At 33.5% G+C, this 19,591-nt stretch overlaps 1 protein-coding gene and 1 long non-coding RNA gene across 3 annotated transcripts; one reads left to right on the top strand and one right to left on the bottom strand.

The window, feature by feature from the left end:
- The first annotated feature begins 921 nt into the window (after positions 1-921).
- LOC139524070 (ganglioside-induced differentiation-associated protein 1-like) lies at positions 922-6,947 on the top strand. 2 transcript variants are annotated; one of them, XM_071318628.1, is made up of 6 exons: positions 942-1,003; positions 1,998-2,079; positions 2,172-2,364; positions 3,258-3,428; positions 4,347-4,544; positions 6,589-6,947. In XM_071318628.1, the coding sequence occupies exons 1-6, from the start codon at positions 981-983 to the stop codon at positions 6,927-6,929; spliced, it is 1,008 nt and encodes a 335-aa protein (XP_071174729.1). In that variant the 5' UTR covers positions 942-980; the 3' UTR covers positions 6,930-6,947. The 2 variants fall into 2 exon arrangements, with proteins under 2 accessions (XP_071174731.1, XP_071174729.1); XM_071318630.1 differs by lacking the exon at positions 1,998-2,079 and having other exon boundaries at positions 922-1,003.
- A 3,055-nt stretch (positions 6,948-10,002) lies between these two features.
- LOC139522459 (uncharacterized) lies at positions 10,003-17,674 on the bottom strand. The gene is made up of 3 exons (XR_011664436.1): positions 17,565-17,674; positions 11,229-11,333; positions 10,003-10,463 (listed from the first exon to the last, which is right to left on the bottom strand). It is a non-coding gene; the product is annotated as an uncharacterized lncRNA (long non-coding RNA).
- Positions 17,675-19,591: the final 1,917 nt, after the last annotated feature.

Here is a 19,591-nt window from a genome sequence, read left to right as displayed (position 1 = left end):
AAAGCGTATGTTCCTTTCGAATAAATGTGTAACTCAATTGGCTTTATTTTGGCTTTCGTTATTTTTCTCATAACATGATGGTTGTTCTTGTTCGTTCAGTAATCATCGCCACAGGGGTTTTCTGTAATGAAAGTACAATCATTTTTTGTCGAAAGCCGTAACTTGCAATGAAGGTGTTTAAGTTTCAGGAATTAGTATTTGAAAGACTATTGGCAAGGTAAATTTAGATTACCTATTGTAAAAAGCATTTGATTGTTTTTGTATGTTTTTATAGGGGTTACTGTCTTTGACGGCTGTATTTTTAAATCTGTGTTGGTTTCTTTTTTTGGGCATCTGTGATTCCTTGAATTGTAACTAATTGTTTGAGGACTGGCCGTCTCCAGGTGAACTGACAACTTTTAGCTATGAGCTATGACAATATCCCTAATGCGCCTCCAACAGGACAGGTGCAAACAATCCTTCGGGTTTAATCGTTTTAATGGTTCCAAACCTTAAGTAAGGCAACAGTAGTATACCGCTGTTCAAAACTCGTAAATCGATGGGGGAAAAAATCGGGGTAACAAACTAAAACTGAGGGAAACGCATTAAATATAAGAGGACACAACGACACAACATTAAAATGTAAGACACACAGAAACGGACTTAGCATTAGACAAAATCCGATGAGAATAACAAATATAACACAAGAAAAAATGGCTGGATACGCCCCTGAGCAGCAAACCTTATAACATTTTAAACATTAAATCAAGGATTTTGTCAATTAAGTTAAGGGTCTTTTAAAATGAATTTAATCTACTTTCATTTCTTTTCATAACTTACTGTAATAGATTATTACGAAGAGGTTTTTTCGCCCTTTAATATTCAAGCTGTTGATAACGATGTTACCTATGAAAAAAAGATAAAGCAAAATTTCATCGCCCACGTCATGTGTATAAATAATTTCAAGATGTCTGATAACCGATTTACGTTATACTACTTCCATGGATCTTACTATTCCCAAAAGGTAAATAACGCAGCTAGAGGAAATTTGATAAGTTGTTAGACATACTTACGTCCGGTTTGCAGTGTAAATGCATAAGAACGCATCCAAGCTCCGGACAGTATTCATATAAAATGATATATGACCTCTGGGTCATGTTTGTTATGTTTGTTATTTTTTTTATTTCCTGTTTTTTACTAATGTGCCACCCGAGAACTGAAACTATTTAGTTCCGTCGGAATGACCGGTCAAAGATTATCTCATAAAAGGAAATATTGAACTCCCTTCATTTTTCAACAGCTAATTGAGGGTCCCTAGGCGAACTTTCCCGAGTCCACTGTCCCTTTATGGGTTTTTTTCACAGGCAGTCGATTTTCTAACTCATTTATTTCGGTCAAACAACATTGCAATGCAACATCCTACTTTATATATTATTAATTTGACCTAGTCTTGAATATGCATGAAATATTTCCTACTGGACAAAAAAAAATCAATCAACTTAAAACGGGGTTGGCAAATGAGACAGAACTTTACGAAAATAAGAAAATATTCCAAATGTTCGTTTTTCCAATTACTTATGGTTGTCGAACTTGATTGCCAGATACTTAGCAAACAAAACTTCTAAATTACTGAACTTAAGCAAGATAGGTCGTGCGAAAAAGAAGTTTTGGTGAACACGGAAAAAAGACAATAAATAGTGGCATCATCAGGGCACAGTTATATGTTTTCTGTTATTTTCAACAAAAGAAATATCTCACCCCAAAAACTGTACAGGGGGGATTTACTATTTGCCAATTTTCGATTTGATTCTGGTTTTAAAAACTTTTTTTTTTTTGTTCTTTATCGGACAAAATTGACTTCTTTCCACAAAAAGCATGATAATTCGAAAGTAACAAACCGACATTTTTTTTTTTCGTGAAAGATATAAGTAGTTGTTATCAATTACAAAACTTTGAATGAAATGAAAAACTAAAAGGTATACCATAATTACGCATGGATAAATTTGCTCTTCTTGCAGGCTCGACAATGAAAATGTATGTCCCTCCTTAAAGGTACAACTTACAGAATGGGTATCTAATTGGCAAATAGATTATCGCCAGGTAATTAATAAAATATGGACGATTATGAATTAAAATTCCTTGAAGTTTTCCCTGTTATCTTCTTCTGCCATGATGTATCTTCCCTATTGCAGGCATTGTTGGCTTTATTTGAGAAAGGATGTCAATTCAACCGAAAATTTATAAATATCCATACCGGAGAACAAAAAACTCCGGAATATATGAAAATGAACCCATTAGGACAAGTTCCATTGTTAAAAGATGGAGAGGAAGTTATAGTGGAGTCGGAGAAAATCATCGACTACATAGACGAAGAAATTAAATCGGGTAAGTAAATTCAGCAAGCGTACAAGAAAACTTAACACACAAAAAATATACAGAATAACAAAGTCAAAGTAAGATTAAAAAAGATATAAAAAAGATACATGCATGTACTTCGTACAGACTTTTCCGGATGTTCATGTACAACACTAGCATATATTTTAATACGCAACATCGCGCATGTGACTGGGGAATACAGATTTTTTTCTCTTGGTCTTCATCCGACCGGCAATAAAACCCTTGCTAATGAGGGGCCTCTGTTTTGTTGTGTAGGATGCATAAACTCGCAGCAACGTCCGGCCCAAGTTTGAGATAATAAATCGGATGCCTAGGGCTGAGAGAGTACTTCACTCTGTGCACGCTGAAAATACTTGCAACAGCTCTTTACGGGGTCTGTTGGTGGCTTGTTGCAAGGTTAAACTTCAGCCCCTATCCAATTTTTCCTCATTTTCGAGTGGCAGTCCAAATTACCCACCATTGAAACCGGTCAACCCCTATTGCAGGACAAATCTATTGGATGTATTGTTAATTTGTTCTCGTTCTAAACATGAATGAAATATTTGGCACTGGACGTAAAGTTATCAACGATCAACAAACCACACAGTTTATGAGAGTGTTGTATAAATATATTGTTCTCGTGTGACTTCTGTTTGCGTAGACTAAGTGTTCGCTTAGGGGAGTTGTCTTTGTTACCTATACTTGTCCCCAGACGATGATAACATGACTGGGACCACAATAGAAAGGTCACACGAGGTACCTTGCTTTGAAATGTCCGTTAGTCTTGCACGTGCCAGACAAAAGGTCAAAAATAAGAGTAGCGAACATCTGTGAGGTAATTCTATTTTGTTTTTAAAACAAACCATATACTATTGATTTTATTTCTGCATGTTTTTTTCCAGGGCCAATATTGGTACCTGATCTCAACACACCAGTGGGAAAAGAAGTACAAAGGTTGCGTCAGTTTATTGGTGGAATTAGAATAGAGATTACCACATTTGGGTTGTTTTTTAATCCTGACTTGTCAACTTCCGGTGTTAAAGTGCCCAAAAGTTACTTGAAACATTTGAAAGGTATGATGTTTTCCGTTTCTATTTTATTTTTTTATAACATTGTGTCTTAATCATATTGAATCACTTGTAATCATTTATATGTAATTAATGTTGCTTGTTCTGCTCCTTGTTGGCGCTTTGATTAGCAATAAAATATATTTGAATTTGAATTTATTAATATCATTTAATCATTGTTTTGAATAGCAAATGTTAAGTCAAAAGTATGAAATGGCGACTGAAGAAGAAGCAGTCAAAACTTTACTGTAAAATTCTTACTAGTGCACAAGCACTATTCATTCGAAACTGGTTGATCAACCCAGTACTTACGACTTTTGAAGTTTATTGTGGTTACGACAAAAGAAACATATCCGTGGTCGTCTTTTCAGAAGACATTTCTTCACGGCCAAAATAAATAAATAAATGAGATTTTGAAGAGACGACTTCGTCTTTACTGTTTAGAAACTTTGGATCAATAGAATCCTTGTTAGTTCGAACCTTCTTTTATAGCAAATGCAAGCCTTAATATTGTATAAACTAAAGAGATACAAATAAAATAAAGAAGATGTGGTATGATTGCCAACGGGACAACTCTATAGACTAAATGACATTCTGGAATGTTGCTATTCCAAACTTGAAAGTTCACAATGAGAAAATTGAATTAATCTCCAATCTCGATCTTATACAAGCCACGATGCGCACGATTCCAATGTAAATGTATACTCAGTCACATAACTGAACATTTGGTTCCCAAGCGGGAACTAAAAGGTGGTTATCTTGTAAGTTTTTCGGACCTGTTTACATCTATAATGCTTAACTATCAATCCAGATATTTAGTCATAACTTAATAAAGTCTAAGTTACTTTGGGTATACTAATCTTGTTTTGTCCGAAATATTAAAAATAAACGTTATTAATGGAAAATAATGAAAATCCCTTTTAGGTTCCTCCGAGAAAAATGTGAACAGTTTGGAAGAGGCAGCTCTGAAATATCCAGATTTAAGAGATTCTTATATCGCAAAAGCAGAAAAGTCGAGACAATTCTTTGCAGACGCTGCTAACAAAGAATTGGTAGTGCAATGTTTAGAAGAAATCGAACAGAAGTGCGATCATTTAGAGGAATGTTTGAGGAAAAGTAAAAGTAAGTAAAATGAGAAAATTTATACCTAAGAACAACCCATTCGTTCCGTCCGTTCGCCCATCTGTCTGTCTGTCTGTCCATATACCTTAACAGCGCTTATCCTCCTAAACGGCTTCATAGATATTGATAACATTTAACACAGTTATAGAACACTACTGGAGGCTGTGCATAAACTACTTATAATATAATCCTGGTTTAACATGATCGAATTTATCACTTCAATATACTAAGGGGCGGGTATCCGTTCTTGATTGATATAGTCCTATTTTTTTGTTTAGTGTTACTACCATTAGATAAAACAGAAAGAATTTAGCAATTCAAATGAAAAAGCACACACGCGCAAAAAAAAAGTTCTGCATCACAAGAGGTAGGACTTTCCCCCGAAATATATTTCACGGCAGGACCATTTCTAAAGGCAATGAAATGTTTACTAAAGTTTACAGTTTGATAGGTTTTATGCGTTCGGTGACTCTGAGACGACCAGTCTCTTACTCCCAGTGGCGGATCCAGGGGGATGGTTCCGGGGGTTGGAACCCCCTTTTTGGACGATCAATGCATTTGAATGGGGACATATAGTTGGAACCTCCTTTTTAAAATTGCTGGATCCGCCCCTGACTCCTATATAGCAAAAAAGCAAAGAGGTAGGGCCAATAAATTAATGTATACCTATAAGAGAAACCATGGCCGTAATTTCAAAAGAGAACTTTGGTTTTTAATAGTTTAGAATATAGTTATATTTAATTTTTAGAGATAGTTACTCACAACTCAAAAAAAAAACTTGCAGATTCGGGGTCAGATCCACCCAAAGAGGATTCCAACCCAGGATAAAAGTAAAACAATATGCCATATTTCTGAACATGTTACTTAATTTTTATTTCCTTCAAATGATTTCTAAAGAGGATAAAATACAGTAGCGGATCCAGGGGATGGGAGGAGGTTCCGGGAGTTGGGACCGTTCCTTTTTTAGTGACGATCAATGTTTTTTGAATGGATATGGTTCGGAACCTCCCTTTGTCCTGGGTTGGAATCCTCTTTGGATCAGACCCCGAGTCTGCAAGTATTTTTACAAGTTTAAAGTAACTATCTCTAAAAAATAATTATTACTAACTATAATTCTTACTAAAACCATTTTTGTTTCTTTTGCCCATGGCCATGGTTTGGTCTTGTAAGTATAAATTATTTATTGGCCCTACCTCTGTGCTATTTTGCTATATAGTGTCGTGGTCCTCAAATCTTTTGTTGTCTTGGGGAGGGGGGACTATAAGATTGAAGTCACGCTTCTCGTTATAAAGCATAAACAGGCTAAATTGTGTCTTACATTTCTAGTAACCAGAAATACCAAATAGAGGTTTATAACAATAGGAGTAAGAGCAAAGACTGATCGGCTCGGTATAATGTGTCCGGGTTAGTTGACATGTCTTCCTGTGGACCGCTACCTTCTGAACCAGCATGCAAAACATTCGACTCAGTGTGTCGGTCCAGCATAAAACAGGGTTCATATTCTATTACATTAACATGATTTCGTCCTGAATATGCATATTAATTTGGCACTGGACGTTAAACAGCCATCCATCCATCCATCTTTGCTATTTTTAGTACAAAAGTGAACTGAAAGTTTGCAATCATTTGCGATCTAAGCTGACGACAGACTATACCTGAAATATTTTTTTAATTAGTAAAGGAGGTATAATTATCATTCTTTAAAAAGAAAACACAAAAAAAAAAAAATAAAAAAAAAAAAAAAACACAAGAAAGTATTCGTGATGGTGGAAACATTTAACCATTGTATATATATATCAGACTGTTTTTTGCGATTTATGAATGGAATGTGAAAAACTATATCTCGAGTGAACGCGATTGATAGTTTAGATTATTTTTACCGATAACCGCTACGAATTTCAGCTGACGGCGACTATAGTGTGCATGATATTCATATATAAAGTGTCATAAATTAAAAAAAAATGGTCTCATAATTTTTGCCTTTATTCAAGATATGCATGAATGATCCACCTCTTTTTTTTTAATTATTTATACATTTCAACAGATACTGTACAGGGAGACGAGTTTTGGTTGACAGGTCCAGATTTTAACGCAGCCGACATTTTACTTGTTGTGTTCATGGACAGAATGGTGAAGTTGGGACTTGAAGGCAGATATTTCTGTGAAACAAAGAGGCCATTATTATACGATTACTTTCAGAGAATTGGTCATAGACAGTCCGTCCAGTTATTAAGGACTGAAGTTAAGAAATTGGTCTCAATGTTCATATGGAATAGAATTAAAGCAACAGTGCCATATGTGGCTGCTCTGGGTTTAACAATTGGATTAGGAGTCTGGTTCATGAAAAATAAGTCAGCAGTTATAAATTTAGTTGTAAAAAAATAATAAATTGAATTATGCAATCGTTCATTCTAATTCAAATATGCAGTATGTATCTTATTTTGAGCGTCTGTTTATATTCAAGTGTGCAGAATAAAATTATGATCTTGATTGTCCGTTTTATTTAGATATGCAGTATAAGATTTTGGTGTCGGTTTAAATTCAAATATGCAGTATATGATTTTGAGCGTCCGTTTAAATTTGAATATGCAAGCTATGCTTTTGGAAGTTCGTTAAAATTTAGAAATACACGTCCGCTTAATTAAAATATGCAATTAATGATTTAATCTTAAACGTTTAATCTTAAGTTCTTGTTTTTTCGATTGTGGTCTGTATCTATAGTTCTACTATAATTAAAGGTGACACAATTTCAAATGAAATCTACGCTTCATGCTTTGAGAAGTGATTAGAAGTGCTTTAGATTTTAGAAAAGGTACATCAATCATCATTATTATCGACTCCTAGGAGTCGATATTAAGAATTGAACGATGGACAGTCAGTGCGTGAATTTTTCTTGCTACATGATTGGAAGATATTACGAGATGTGAAAAAATCAAAGTTTATTGATTGGTTAGGACAATCCAAACCTAGTAAATGTCCTTCAATCCCGTAGAGTATCGGGAGTATCGGATTTGTCCTCTCTATTTTAGCAATTAGATTTTGTCTGGTCATTAATCATGCATATGCATGATTTTGGTACACAGGTAACTTTTATCTATAAATAGTCGAATCTTCTGGAGTTACTACTTCATAACGTGTGACCTCAGGTGTGTGGTAAAATTTGTTGATTGATGCACGTGGCTATTCTAGTAAATGAATAAATCTACAAAGCGAGAGCACTTTCCATTTTCATCAGCTAAGAGTCGACTAGCCCTTTTTGAAAGGCTAATGCTTGTTATCTTATTAACTTGCACATTTGTCGTAACAAATGTATGTGTTTTTTCAACCCACCGCCACCACACACACACACACACACACAGAAACATTGGGTGTGTATCCCTCCTAAAGAGAACAATACACGGTGATTGAACAAACAAAAACAATTGGTATTCCTTCTCATGAAGACATATAATTGTTTGTCAATTTATAAAATGTTTAAATAAACTGTTACAGGAAGTCAATTGGAACAAAAAAGAAAGATTTGAAGGTCAACTCCTAAACATGTTAGCTTTATATTATACATAGTATTTAATTTATCATAAACACACTTATTTTCAAATTCCTGTTGGTGGAATATTTGGAATAAACTTAAGAAAAATATTTTATATACGTATTTAGATTATATCTATGTGCTAAAATTGTTTTTTATTAATGAAGATATAAAGTTCTTTAGAATTCGAGACATCACTCTGAAGAAGCGCATATATATCACTGTGAAATATAAAACCAATTCCTTAAGATGGTGCATCCCCATGAAGGAAATTAAAATTCCTTTTGAACAAATCTTGTTTGAAAATAACCGTAGACCATAAAATGTGAATATCAGTCCAAGGAGCGTAATACAATAAACAAGAATGTGTCCATAGTACATGGATGTCCCACTCGCACTATCATTTTTCAGTGGACCGTGAAATTGGGGTCAAAACTTTAATTTGGAATTAAAATTAAAAAGATCATATCTTAGGAAACATGTGTACTAAGTTTCAAGTTGATGTGACTTCAACTTTATCAAAAACTACCTTAATTGACCAAAAACTTTAACCAAAACTTTAACCTGAATTTCGCACTATCATTTTCTATGTTCAATGGACCATGAAATTGGGGTCAAAACTTTAATTTGACATCAAAATTAGAAAGATCATATCATGGGAACATGTGTACTAAGTTTCAAGTTGATTGGACTTCAACTTCATCAAAAACTACCTTGACCAAAAACTTTAACCTGAAGCGGAACGAACGGACGGAGGCACAGACCAGAAAACATTATGCCCCTCTACTATCGTAGGTGGGGCATACAAATTAGATCAACCTTAACTAACGTAAACATTATATCACAGAGCAATATTATAATCTTCAAGAAACGAGTCATACTTGGGTATGTTGACTCGCAAATTCAAACCTCTCTGTAGTTTGGTTTTGATATGTACATGTACATTGTAGCTCTCCCTGCTTGAATAAACATGGTATGCAAAGACCTATGTCTATACGGTAAATAAATCTCTGTTAAACCAATTCCTTTCTTGTCTAGACTAGCTTAAATAATAATCAGAGACGACCACAGACCTGGAATCAACAACAAATTCCTTATTTATAAAGATATGATCGAATATTATTATTATTTACAGAGTGTAAAAGACAATCGAAAGATACTACCAGATGGACATTCAACACAGAAGACGAAAGATGGACATTTGAACTCATAAGACGAAAATAAACTGACAACGCGATGACAAAAAAAAAGAAGAAAAAGACCAACACAAAAACAGATAAACAATAGTACAAAAAACACAACATAAAAAAACAAAGACTGAGTAACACGCACAAACCCCAAACACTTGGGGTGATCTTATGTGCTCCAGAAGGGTAAGCAGATCATGCCTGCTCCACATGTGGTACACGTCATATTAACGTTGTTCATGTTAGTGCAAACCCGGTTACTTATTGAATACATCTGCTGTTGTTTGATGGTTTTAGATTTGATTTGAATTTTGGTGTTTTAACGCTACTTTTAAACACCGCTTTCGGGCTATTTTGTGCCCAGAGAAAACCACCGACCTTTGATAGGAAAACTGACAATCCTAGTCAATTGATATTGGAGTCGAGTTCAACCGCACGATCGAGCGGGGATCGAACTCACAACCTCAGTGTTGAACCATGGTCTTAGAGCTTGCAAGTCATCAGATAATTTTATCCAGAAATTGCATCGACAATGTATAAATTTTACTTCATGCAAGGATTCCAAGAATGCTTCATAGTCTTGTTCTGTCTGAGACAAATACTGTTACTTATTATTAGTAAAGCAAGTGACAAGAAACCTGAATGTGATATTACACTTTTAGGAACACGCAGATTAGTTTAGCACTAATGAAGAAAACTTGGTACAAATAGAAATACCGTGTTGAATAATGAATAAAGACAATTCATAAAAATAATTATTTAATAAAAAAAAAACTTCTTTAAACTCAAATATATTTTACAATGACATACAGCACAATCACCTCCACTCCCTTGTTTTCTCTAATCACACCCACACACCCACACACACCAACACTCTTTCATACGACTTACTCGCTCAAACTTACACACACATTCTCTCACACAAACTACAGTCCCTTCGTTTCCACCTACACGTATTCTCTCAATCACACATACCGGCACACATGTACTCCAACAACTCAATAATGAACCATGATCAAAGTACACTTGTAGTTGTAATTATTTCTAAAATATGACCATTTACCACTGTGGTTATGTTTACTCTATGTTTTCCGTAGATTTGCGAAAAAAATCCACATTTCTTTTGAGTCCACGGGTTTGTCTTATACCATCCAAAGGCAACTTCTGACTCGTCTGTAGTGACCTTCAATTTAACGATCATTCCTGAAAATTAAAAAAAAAGTCGAAGTATTTTTTTCTGCATTCACAAAACTGAGAAAAAAGAAATCTAATATTATAAACAACAAAACGCCAACCACTATCCTCTGGACTTTGATTACATTCTATATAAGTATTAGGTATAATTTATTTCAATAATGTACTTAAAAACAATACACATAGGATATTAACATGATTCCTTTTTTTTTTTATTTATGTCGTTTGGTTGCTGTTTTGTTGGCGTTACCGCACATAAGTTTTAATTTAAATAAAAAAATGTCAAATACGTATGAAATAGTTTGCCCTATTCCTCTGATACATGACATATCATATAGACACTACATGTCTTATGGAACCGTGGACTATAACCGTTCAGTGGCGAACCATTGGAGGGGTTTAGAACCATCCTGTTTACGAACAATGTTTTTCAATGTGGACACATACATGTAGTTGATATTCCCTTAGTCTTGGTAAGGAACCTGCCTTTAGTAAATGGGTGGATCCGCCCCTGGTCTTGTTGGGAATCTGGATTGCAGTCTAATTGACGTATTGAGTAACATCTCATTGTATTCATATTACCTTTTTTTTTAAAGGAGCATCATGTAACAAGAGAGATATTTAAAAAAAAAAAAAAAAAAAAAAAAAAAATAACCTAGCTAATCGCATTTTTATATGAACTTGATATGGCTGTATCGTCTTATAATTCTTTGAAAACATTGAAATTGTATGAAATGTCAATAAACATTTTTTAAATTCTTATAATTTATTTACCTTCTTTAATTTTAACAAAGCACTTGTTTGTTTTCTCCGACAAATCCTTTGTCTTCACATAATTGTTGCTTAAAACATTAAACTGGTTGTCTTGGCAACTGATGTCTGCAAAATGAAAAGTTTTGAACGTTATATGAAATAATTGAAATTGATCAATTGTCAATACAAATATAGTGTATCTGTATATGGCAATTTGGGCTCGTGGAAACCTCAGATTTATCAAGAATACTAGAACACACCCGCGAAATCGCGGGCATACAGCTTGTGAACTGTTGTAGGATGATTTTTTTGTAAAAGATATTATGTATGAAGAATTTCATAAAAGGTACCAAAAGCCCTCTCCCTTTTTCCAAAGGCCGATATTTGTTTCCTTTCTGTTAAATTCAATTCATTTTCGTGTTTCTGGCCTCAGACCACAATTATTCTTCTCCTTTGCTACAATGCTTCGTTAAATGAAATTAAAAATTTGCACCGTTTCAAACATGTAATAAATGTAACTGCTTGTATACAGACCATTATGAGTCTAACAAAATATGCGTCTAGGACAACCCATCAGTGCTTTTTCTTTTAAGAGCCTTATTAACATGCCATTGGTAGGATATGAATCAGGTATAAATGACTTTATTAACATGCCATTGGTAGGATATGAATCAGGTATAAATGACTTTATTAACATGCCATTGGTAGGATATGAATCAGGTATAAATGACTAAGACCGACTAAGGCTAATTTGAAGGGTGGTCGAATGGGTCCTGATCCCCAAATTCCGGGCTTATAACCATGAAATTCCGAGCCCATGATGCAGAATTTAAAGAAATTCATATCCCGAAATCGAAAAATATATTCCCTGATCCCGTAAGGATCAATCCCCAAATCCCGAGATTAAAAACACCCGATCCAGACGCCCCGAAAAAGGTCCTGCCTCCCTCTAATCTCTACCTTACTTTCATTTTTGCCAAATTACCGTTTTCCCTTTTAACAATATTTTGTTTTGCCCCATTTATGGGCATTATGTTTTCTAGTCTGTGCATCCATGCGTTCGGTCGTCCGTCCGTCCGTCTGTCCCGCTTCAGGTTAAAGTTTTTTTAAACTTTAGATGAAGTTGAGCATGTTTTACTTATTTTAATATATATATGCATGACCCCTTAAATATTAAACATTTCAAAGAAACAGTAGACAGAATCAGGGACTTTCTATACTAACATAGAAAGTCCCTGACAGAATACAGAGAGTCTCTATATATTAAAGTGGTATAATCGTAGTTTACATGTATATAAACGCGAAAAATAATTATCCTCTCTAATGAGGTATAATAGTTGTGGTTCTTGCGATTCAAACACCATGATACTATATATGAAACGCGAAAAATAATTGTCCTCTCTAAGGAGGTAGAATAGTTGCGATTCTTGCGATCTAAACACCATGATATTATGGAGAACGCTCTAAATGGCTTATTTATTTTTCATTTTTGTTATCTATCATACGATTGGTTGTACTTGTGTCACATGTTTTACTTATTTTAATATATATGCAACTGGTATGACCCCTTAAATAGTAAACATTTCAAAGAAAACAGTAGACAGAATACAGAGAGTATCTATATATTAAAAGTAGTATAATCGTGGTTTACATGTAGATAAAAGCGAAAAATAATTGTCCTCTATAAGGAGGTATAATAATTGTGGTTCTTGCGATCTAAACACCATTATATGGAGAACGCTCTGATTGGCTTATTTATTTTTCATTTTTGTTATCTATCATACGATTGGTTGTATTTATGCATGTTTCAAACCGGAAATTATATCTATGACTAAAAGTCAGTCTGATGACGAAATCATATCCGGACACCTTTTTTGTCGTTTTTCTCCAAAAAAAACGCAATCTGAATAATCATAAGAATAGATGACAAATGCGACTATGCATGTTACCTATAGGACACAGAGGCATGATGATTGGTTTATTGTGGAAGGAAGAGAAGCGACACACAAAATGAGGTCTTCTCGTTTAATAGAGGTTTCTCGATTTGCTACGTATCAGGTACGGTTGGTACGTAACACAACCGTTGGTGCTGTTTTGGAGGTATCATTTAATGCATGAGATTATTGTATTCATCATGATAAAAATAAAGAAATCGAATTGCATATCAGCGATAAAAACCTTAATCTTTTATTTTATTACGATTTCACTGCTTCTAGAAAACCTTGATCGTGATTTTATGCGATACCATTTATTTTGTGTAGAAGAGAATGAATCAAACCGTCCTTACTGGAACTGAGTTGCCTCGACCTTCCTATTCTAAATATAGATTTCCATTTCTGTTTGGCTATGTTTTTGTTTTTTGAATATTTAGAAAAAAGATTAGAATTGAAAATGTTTTCTAATACTTAAATATAAATTGGAATAATTAGAAATTATTCATTAATAATATCTCAGGGGCGGATCCAGTCATTTTAAAAAGGGGGGTTCCCAACTCAGATAAAAAAGGTTCCAACTATATGTCCCAATTCAAATGCATTGATCGGCAAAAAAGGGGGGTTCCAGCCCCGGACCCCCCTGGATCCGCTAATGTATCTTACTGGTGTTTGTATAACTAGTATACGTTATAAATTATAATGGCAAAACTGTGTTCAGAATTATGTTGACTTCGCATTAAAATCAATTTTTATTAATTAAGCTATCTTTTCGATCACTGGAGCAACATTTTTATAAAAAGCAACACACATTGTAAAAATATCGATCTATCTTTTTCCTTATATTTTGTCACTGAACTTTTCGGTGGATGCAATCATTAAAAACTATATAACTTAAAAAATGAATATAAGTCTTATGACACTAACGAAAACAATTTCTTGAGTCGAAATATTTATCTTCACGATATTATTTCATCTTGTTCGTTTATTTTTATTTTGTCATTGTTATTTAACATTAATATTGTAAATATTGTCGCGAGTAAATCTGTGTATTGCACGTGCCTCCGAGTAGTATATATAATCTATGAGGGAAAATGTTAACCAATATCCATCCATTAATCCTTTTGTTGTACATCAATGCTAGAAAAAAACGTCTTACAACACAGCGTATTTTGGTCACTGATAACGGCAATAATTTGACGCTATATTTGCACTAATACAATATGAATATGTCTTTTTAACTCTTCGTAATGAACTACGGAAAATACTATGTTGCTATATAATGTCTGTTGCACCATTTACAACTGATTTATGGCTCAAAATTAAGGATAATTTACATCGGTTGGTAAATGTTTCTAGGTAATTTGTTCAGATTGATATGTACTAGTCCATGATTACGATATGAGCGAAAGCTCTTTTTTTGAGAGCCCAGGTGGTCGTGTGGTCTAGTGGGACGGCTGCAGTGCAGGCGATTTGGTGTCACGATATCACAGTAGCATGGGTTCGAATCCCGGCTAGGGAAGAACAAAAAATTTGCGAATCAAATTTACAGATCTAACATTGTTGGGTTGATGTTTAGACGAGTTGTATATACATTATGTACACAGCCATGTATCACCATCATTGATGGCGATCCGATGGATACATCTGTTGTAGAGTTGTCACTGACTCAGACGTACTTATAAAGATAATTATTTTCTGTGACTGTATATTACATTAATTTGTAGGATCCTTTACTATAGATAATTTAGCTGATCTGTAACAATAACATCTTCATGCCTTATATATCATGTACAGTAGTACGCCGCTAGATTAAAACTGACGAGGAAAGGTAACACACGGCCAGCGAAAGCTCTTTTTTGAGAGCCCAGGTGGTCGTGTGGTCTAGCGGGACGGCTGCAGTGCAGGCGATTTGGTGTCACGATATCACAGTAGCATGGGTTCGAATCCCGGCGAGGGAAGAACCAAAAATTTGCGAAAGCAAATTTACAGATCTAACATTGTTGGGTTGATGTTTAGACGAGTTGTATATATATATATATATATATATGTTACAGTGAATTTGTATAATCAGGGATTATGTAGAATCCCTAAAATTTTCAGGGATTATGTATAATCACTGGTTAGTTTAGGGTTTATATATAATCACTGGTTAGTTTAGAGTTTATATATAATCACTAAAACTTTCAGGGATTATGTATAATCACTAGAAAAAAACGTCAGGGATTATACAGAATAACTGAAATGATACTAAAATATATAACATATTGAAATATCTTAGAAGTTAACCTTCATATATCATAATAATAACCTTAATATTGTAAAACGTTAGGCATAATTTATTAATATGAAAGACACAAAAATATTGAAATGTTATACACAAAATAATTAAATGATAAGCACAATATAATTAAATGATAAGCAAAATATATATAGAATAATTGATGTTTTGTTTTTAATACCGACTTTATCAGTAATAATATCAAGCGAGCCCTTTTTGATACTGACTGTATCAGTATTAATAATATCAAGCGAGCCCACACGGTCGGGTTGATGAAGTCAGTATGAAAATATTAAATGGCATAATGATTATTCTTTTTATCGTATTGTTTTAGCAATTGTTTTTAGGTTGAGAATATTAAATAAAATGAAATTATCATTAAAACTATTTTTATGCGTACAATCGTTTTGATAAATGTTCATGTTCTGTATAATATTTTAATATTAAACATTTTATTTACAAACTAAATTTGGATGGCATCGACTATTACACATTTGACCTGATTTTCCACATGCATACCTATCAAATTCACATCTGTTTTTACCACAATGTCAACATTAAAAAAAAAAACTTGTCCTCCATATCAAATCAGATTTTACGGCACGTCTCAGAGAAATAGAGTTTTTATCACAAACATCTGAAGGTACAAATTGTAACAATGAAGGGAAATCAGCAATCCAAAACTGATTTCTTGTATTAAAGATCCGAGCAGGATTCCATGCTATATAGCAAGGCGATATCCTTCTTCAGTCTTTTCGTATGACTATTGACCATTAGTTTTTTGGGATCTCCCTTTCCTGTAACCACTAGTGTATTTGGTTTGAGATATCATCTTTAAAGCTTTTAATTATTGAATGGAACAATATACTATCTTGATTGTTTTATTTTAATGTAGAACAAAATGATGACAAATTTTTCTTTATCATTATTTTGGACGATTATACTTTTTTTATACTTTATTTTCGACGATTTTACTGGCATTACAGACTAAAAACAGACGAACTGCATCTTGATTTGGTTTTAATTTTTTTTTTCATTATTCTTTTGTTATTGGGGTCAATTTATTTTGTTAAAATACATTGTATTTGTTCATGTTTTCTAAAAACGTACCACAAAAATACAAAACTTGGACATTTTATAATGATATAAAATTATTACGAACAAAATTTATATAGGTTTTAAATTTGTTTTGTAATTCAGTTTCTTTGTGTCTATGTAGTTTCACGGGGAAATAACTCTTAAGTATAAACCTTTCGTACGAACGGTTACTTGCAACGGTTGCTTGAAAGCATAATCGAGTGCACACAATATTGTTTCTTATGAATACAAGAAGTAACCATATGAAATTAGTCCCAAATTACAGCAAAAAATTCTCAAAATACTTCTGCATATGATTCCTAAAATATTCGTTGATATTAAGTGTATACATCAATAATTTCCAAAAGTTAAATGACGGCTCCCACTTCGTACTACGGTTGGTACGGTTGCAAATCGAGAAACCTCTAATAGTATAGTTTGTAGATATGATGTATTTTTTCCACAGATTTGCTTTGGCTTTATGTTGTGTATTATTAGTTACATAGTGTTCTAGTGACCTTATAAGGTATATATGGGGTCACTGGGTCAGTAAATTCCATATGGGGATTTGAGCATTGCTCTCACCCCATATAAAGCCCCGCCTCCCTACTAACCTTATATGAAATATACACGGTCTCCACGCGGACGCTTTTAACCAATCATATTCCTAGAAATGTATAGGAGGTAAGATAATGTGTAATATTGTTTGTCTGAATAACATTTTCTTGTTTAGCCAAGGTGTTGTCAGTTTATTTTCGACTTATGAGTTTAAATGTCACCTTGGTATCTTTCCGCCACTCTTTTATGTTGCATTGTCGTTTGTTTTTGTTGCACTTCAGTGTTTTGTTGTTTTGTTGTTTTCCTCTTATAGTTGCTTTGTATCCCTCGGTATACGTTTTTTACCCAGATTTGTTTTCTCTTAATCGATTAATGACTTTTGAACAGCGGTATACTACTGTTGCTTATATTTATGTGAAAGGCCGCCGCAATTTGAAACTGACCAGCACTTTTGCCATGTTTGGCGTTATTCAATCTAGATAAACGTAACAAACAAAACAACTGACTTACTATTGTTATTGTGTTGTTCATTTGTCAGCTCAGATGGTTGTTCTTTCGTTATCTGCATGTCTGATTTGTAATTAACATATTGTATATCTGGAAGCTTGACTTTAAATCCGTTTGCATTTGGATATTCCTACATTAAAAAAAAACTAACGTTAGTCAATATTGCCAACAAGACTTACAAAAAACATGTATAAGAAGAGATCGATATTTAAGGGATCCAATATGTAAATTATTGTATACACAAAATAGAACAACAAGAGATTACTAAACAAGATTATTTTCCATTTTTCAGTTTGTAATCTTTGAATTGGTGCATATTTTAGTTTAGGAAAGGAACGTTCACTTTTATGAAATTGATTATTATTTTTATAGATGTAAACAGGGTAGACTACATAAAGGAATAATGAGACAAATGTGAATGCCCAAAACTACAATGAAATATAATTTGTATGAATAGTTACCTGTGGTGAACTGAATTGGTATTTGGAGATAAGTTTCTCTATAATTGATTCTGCAGCCATTCTGCAGTCAAAGTCGTCAATATGTGGAAGTACTTCATACTGTCTACAAGACATTAGAAAACCAATTAGTGAATTGTTAGTGGGTAAAAGATAAACCAAGAAATCAATTAAACTTAGATTAATCATTCAAACTTAGATAAATCTATCAAAACATAGATAAAGCAATAAAAAAAATCTTAGATAAATCAATTATATTATGTTTGTACTTAGAATATCTGACTCAGGTGGTTACCCTCTTAAATTTAAATATTTCATAAACAAAAATATTGGAGCCTAGTAGATGTAGTAGTTCTTTTAGTTTTGACTCCATTTTCAAGATTCGCTGAACATAGAAATGCTGTGTTATACTGTTAAAAGAATAAGGTGTAGCTGCTACTACCAATTAGCAAGGTTGTCAATCTACAGAACAGATTAGTAGCTTCGAATCTGAATACTGAACAATGAACAAATGCAATTTTAATCACTTTGATTACAAATAATGCTATGAACTAACATATCGCAAGTTGTTTTTTGTGAAACTGATTTCAGTTGATTATTGTGGCAATAACAAAGAATTCTGAACTTACAGTATAATGGAAAAGGTGTCTAAGGACGGCCACTTTGTTTCCTGAAGACTTATTCTTTACCATAATATTTATATTATAGATAAAAATCTGGAAAACATTTTTTTAATGATGACAAAAGTAAGAAAAACTGGTGTGATGTTAAACAAATAAGTCCAGAACATCATCAATAGCCAACTTGAATCCAGTGTAATCACCATCATCATCTAGGAAAGCATCTCTGATTTTTCTAACAACACAGGATGGAATAACCACTCTGTTACTCTTTCCGTGTCTCTCACCTTTCAGCATCAAACATACACATTGTCTGTATGCAACTAACCGTGACTGTCTGAAATAGGATAAATACATACATGTATACAATGACTGATTTCTATGATATTTCACAGTTTGATATTGTGCATGGTAGACACACAAATGTTGGATCAACCTTTTAAACTTCACTTGTCTTGTGGGATATTCTACGTGAGACCTGGTACAGGTACAAAAATGTATATATCAGCATGCTTTTTTTTTTTTTTTTTTTTTTTTTTTTTTATAGTTGCAGGTTTATAGTGTCTCATTGATATAAATATCGGCCTCTCATTTTTTTCAAATCAATTATATAGATTATATTTTTGAAAATATAAATTTGTCAAATAATTAATAATCCCTACAGCATGTTTCAATATATTATGCTCTGTGTAAACTATTCTGCATGTATCAAAAAGGCTAAGAAGAAAAACTTTTTCTCTGTGAAAAATGTCCAAGATGGTTCTAACGCTTATTTTCTTACACCCCCCCCCCCCCCCACACACACACTCTTTTTACCGCACCGAAATAACGACAATGATGTCAGATAATATAAAACGGCAAAACGGCACTTTCTTGTAGTTAAAAAAATCACCTCCGGTAAAGTTCCAATGGTTCCTTCTCCCATTTTTTCTGCATATTTAAAGAAATTACC

The sequence above is a fragment of the Mytilus edulis genome, chromosome 5, assembly GCF_963676685.1.
Source record: "Mytilus edulis chromosome 5, xbMytEdul2.2, whole genome shotgun sequence".
Taxonomy (NCBI): Eukaryota; Metazoa; Mollusca; class Bivalvia; order Mytilida; family Mytilidae; genus Mytilus; species Mytilus edulis.
Note: the sequence above shows the minus strand (reverse complement) of the source record. Positions and strands in the feature narration are given on the sequence as shown.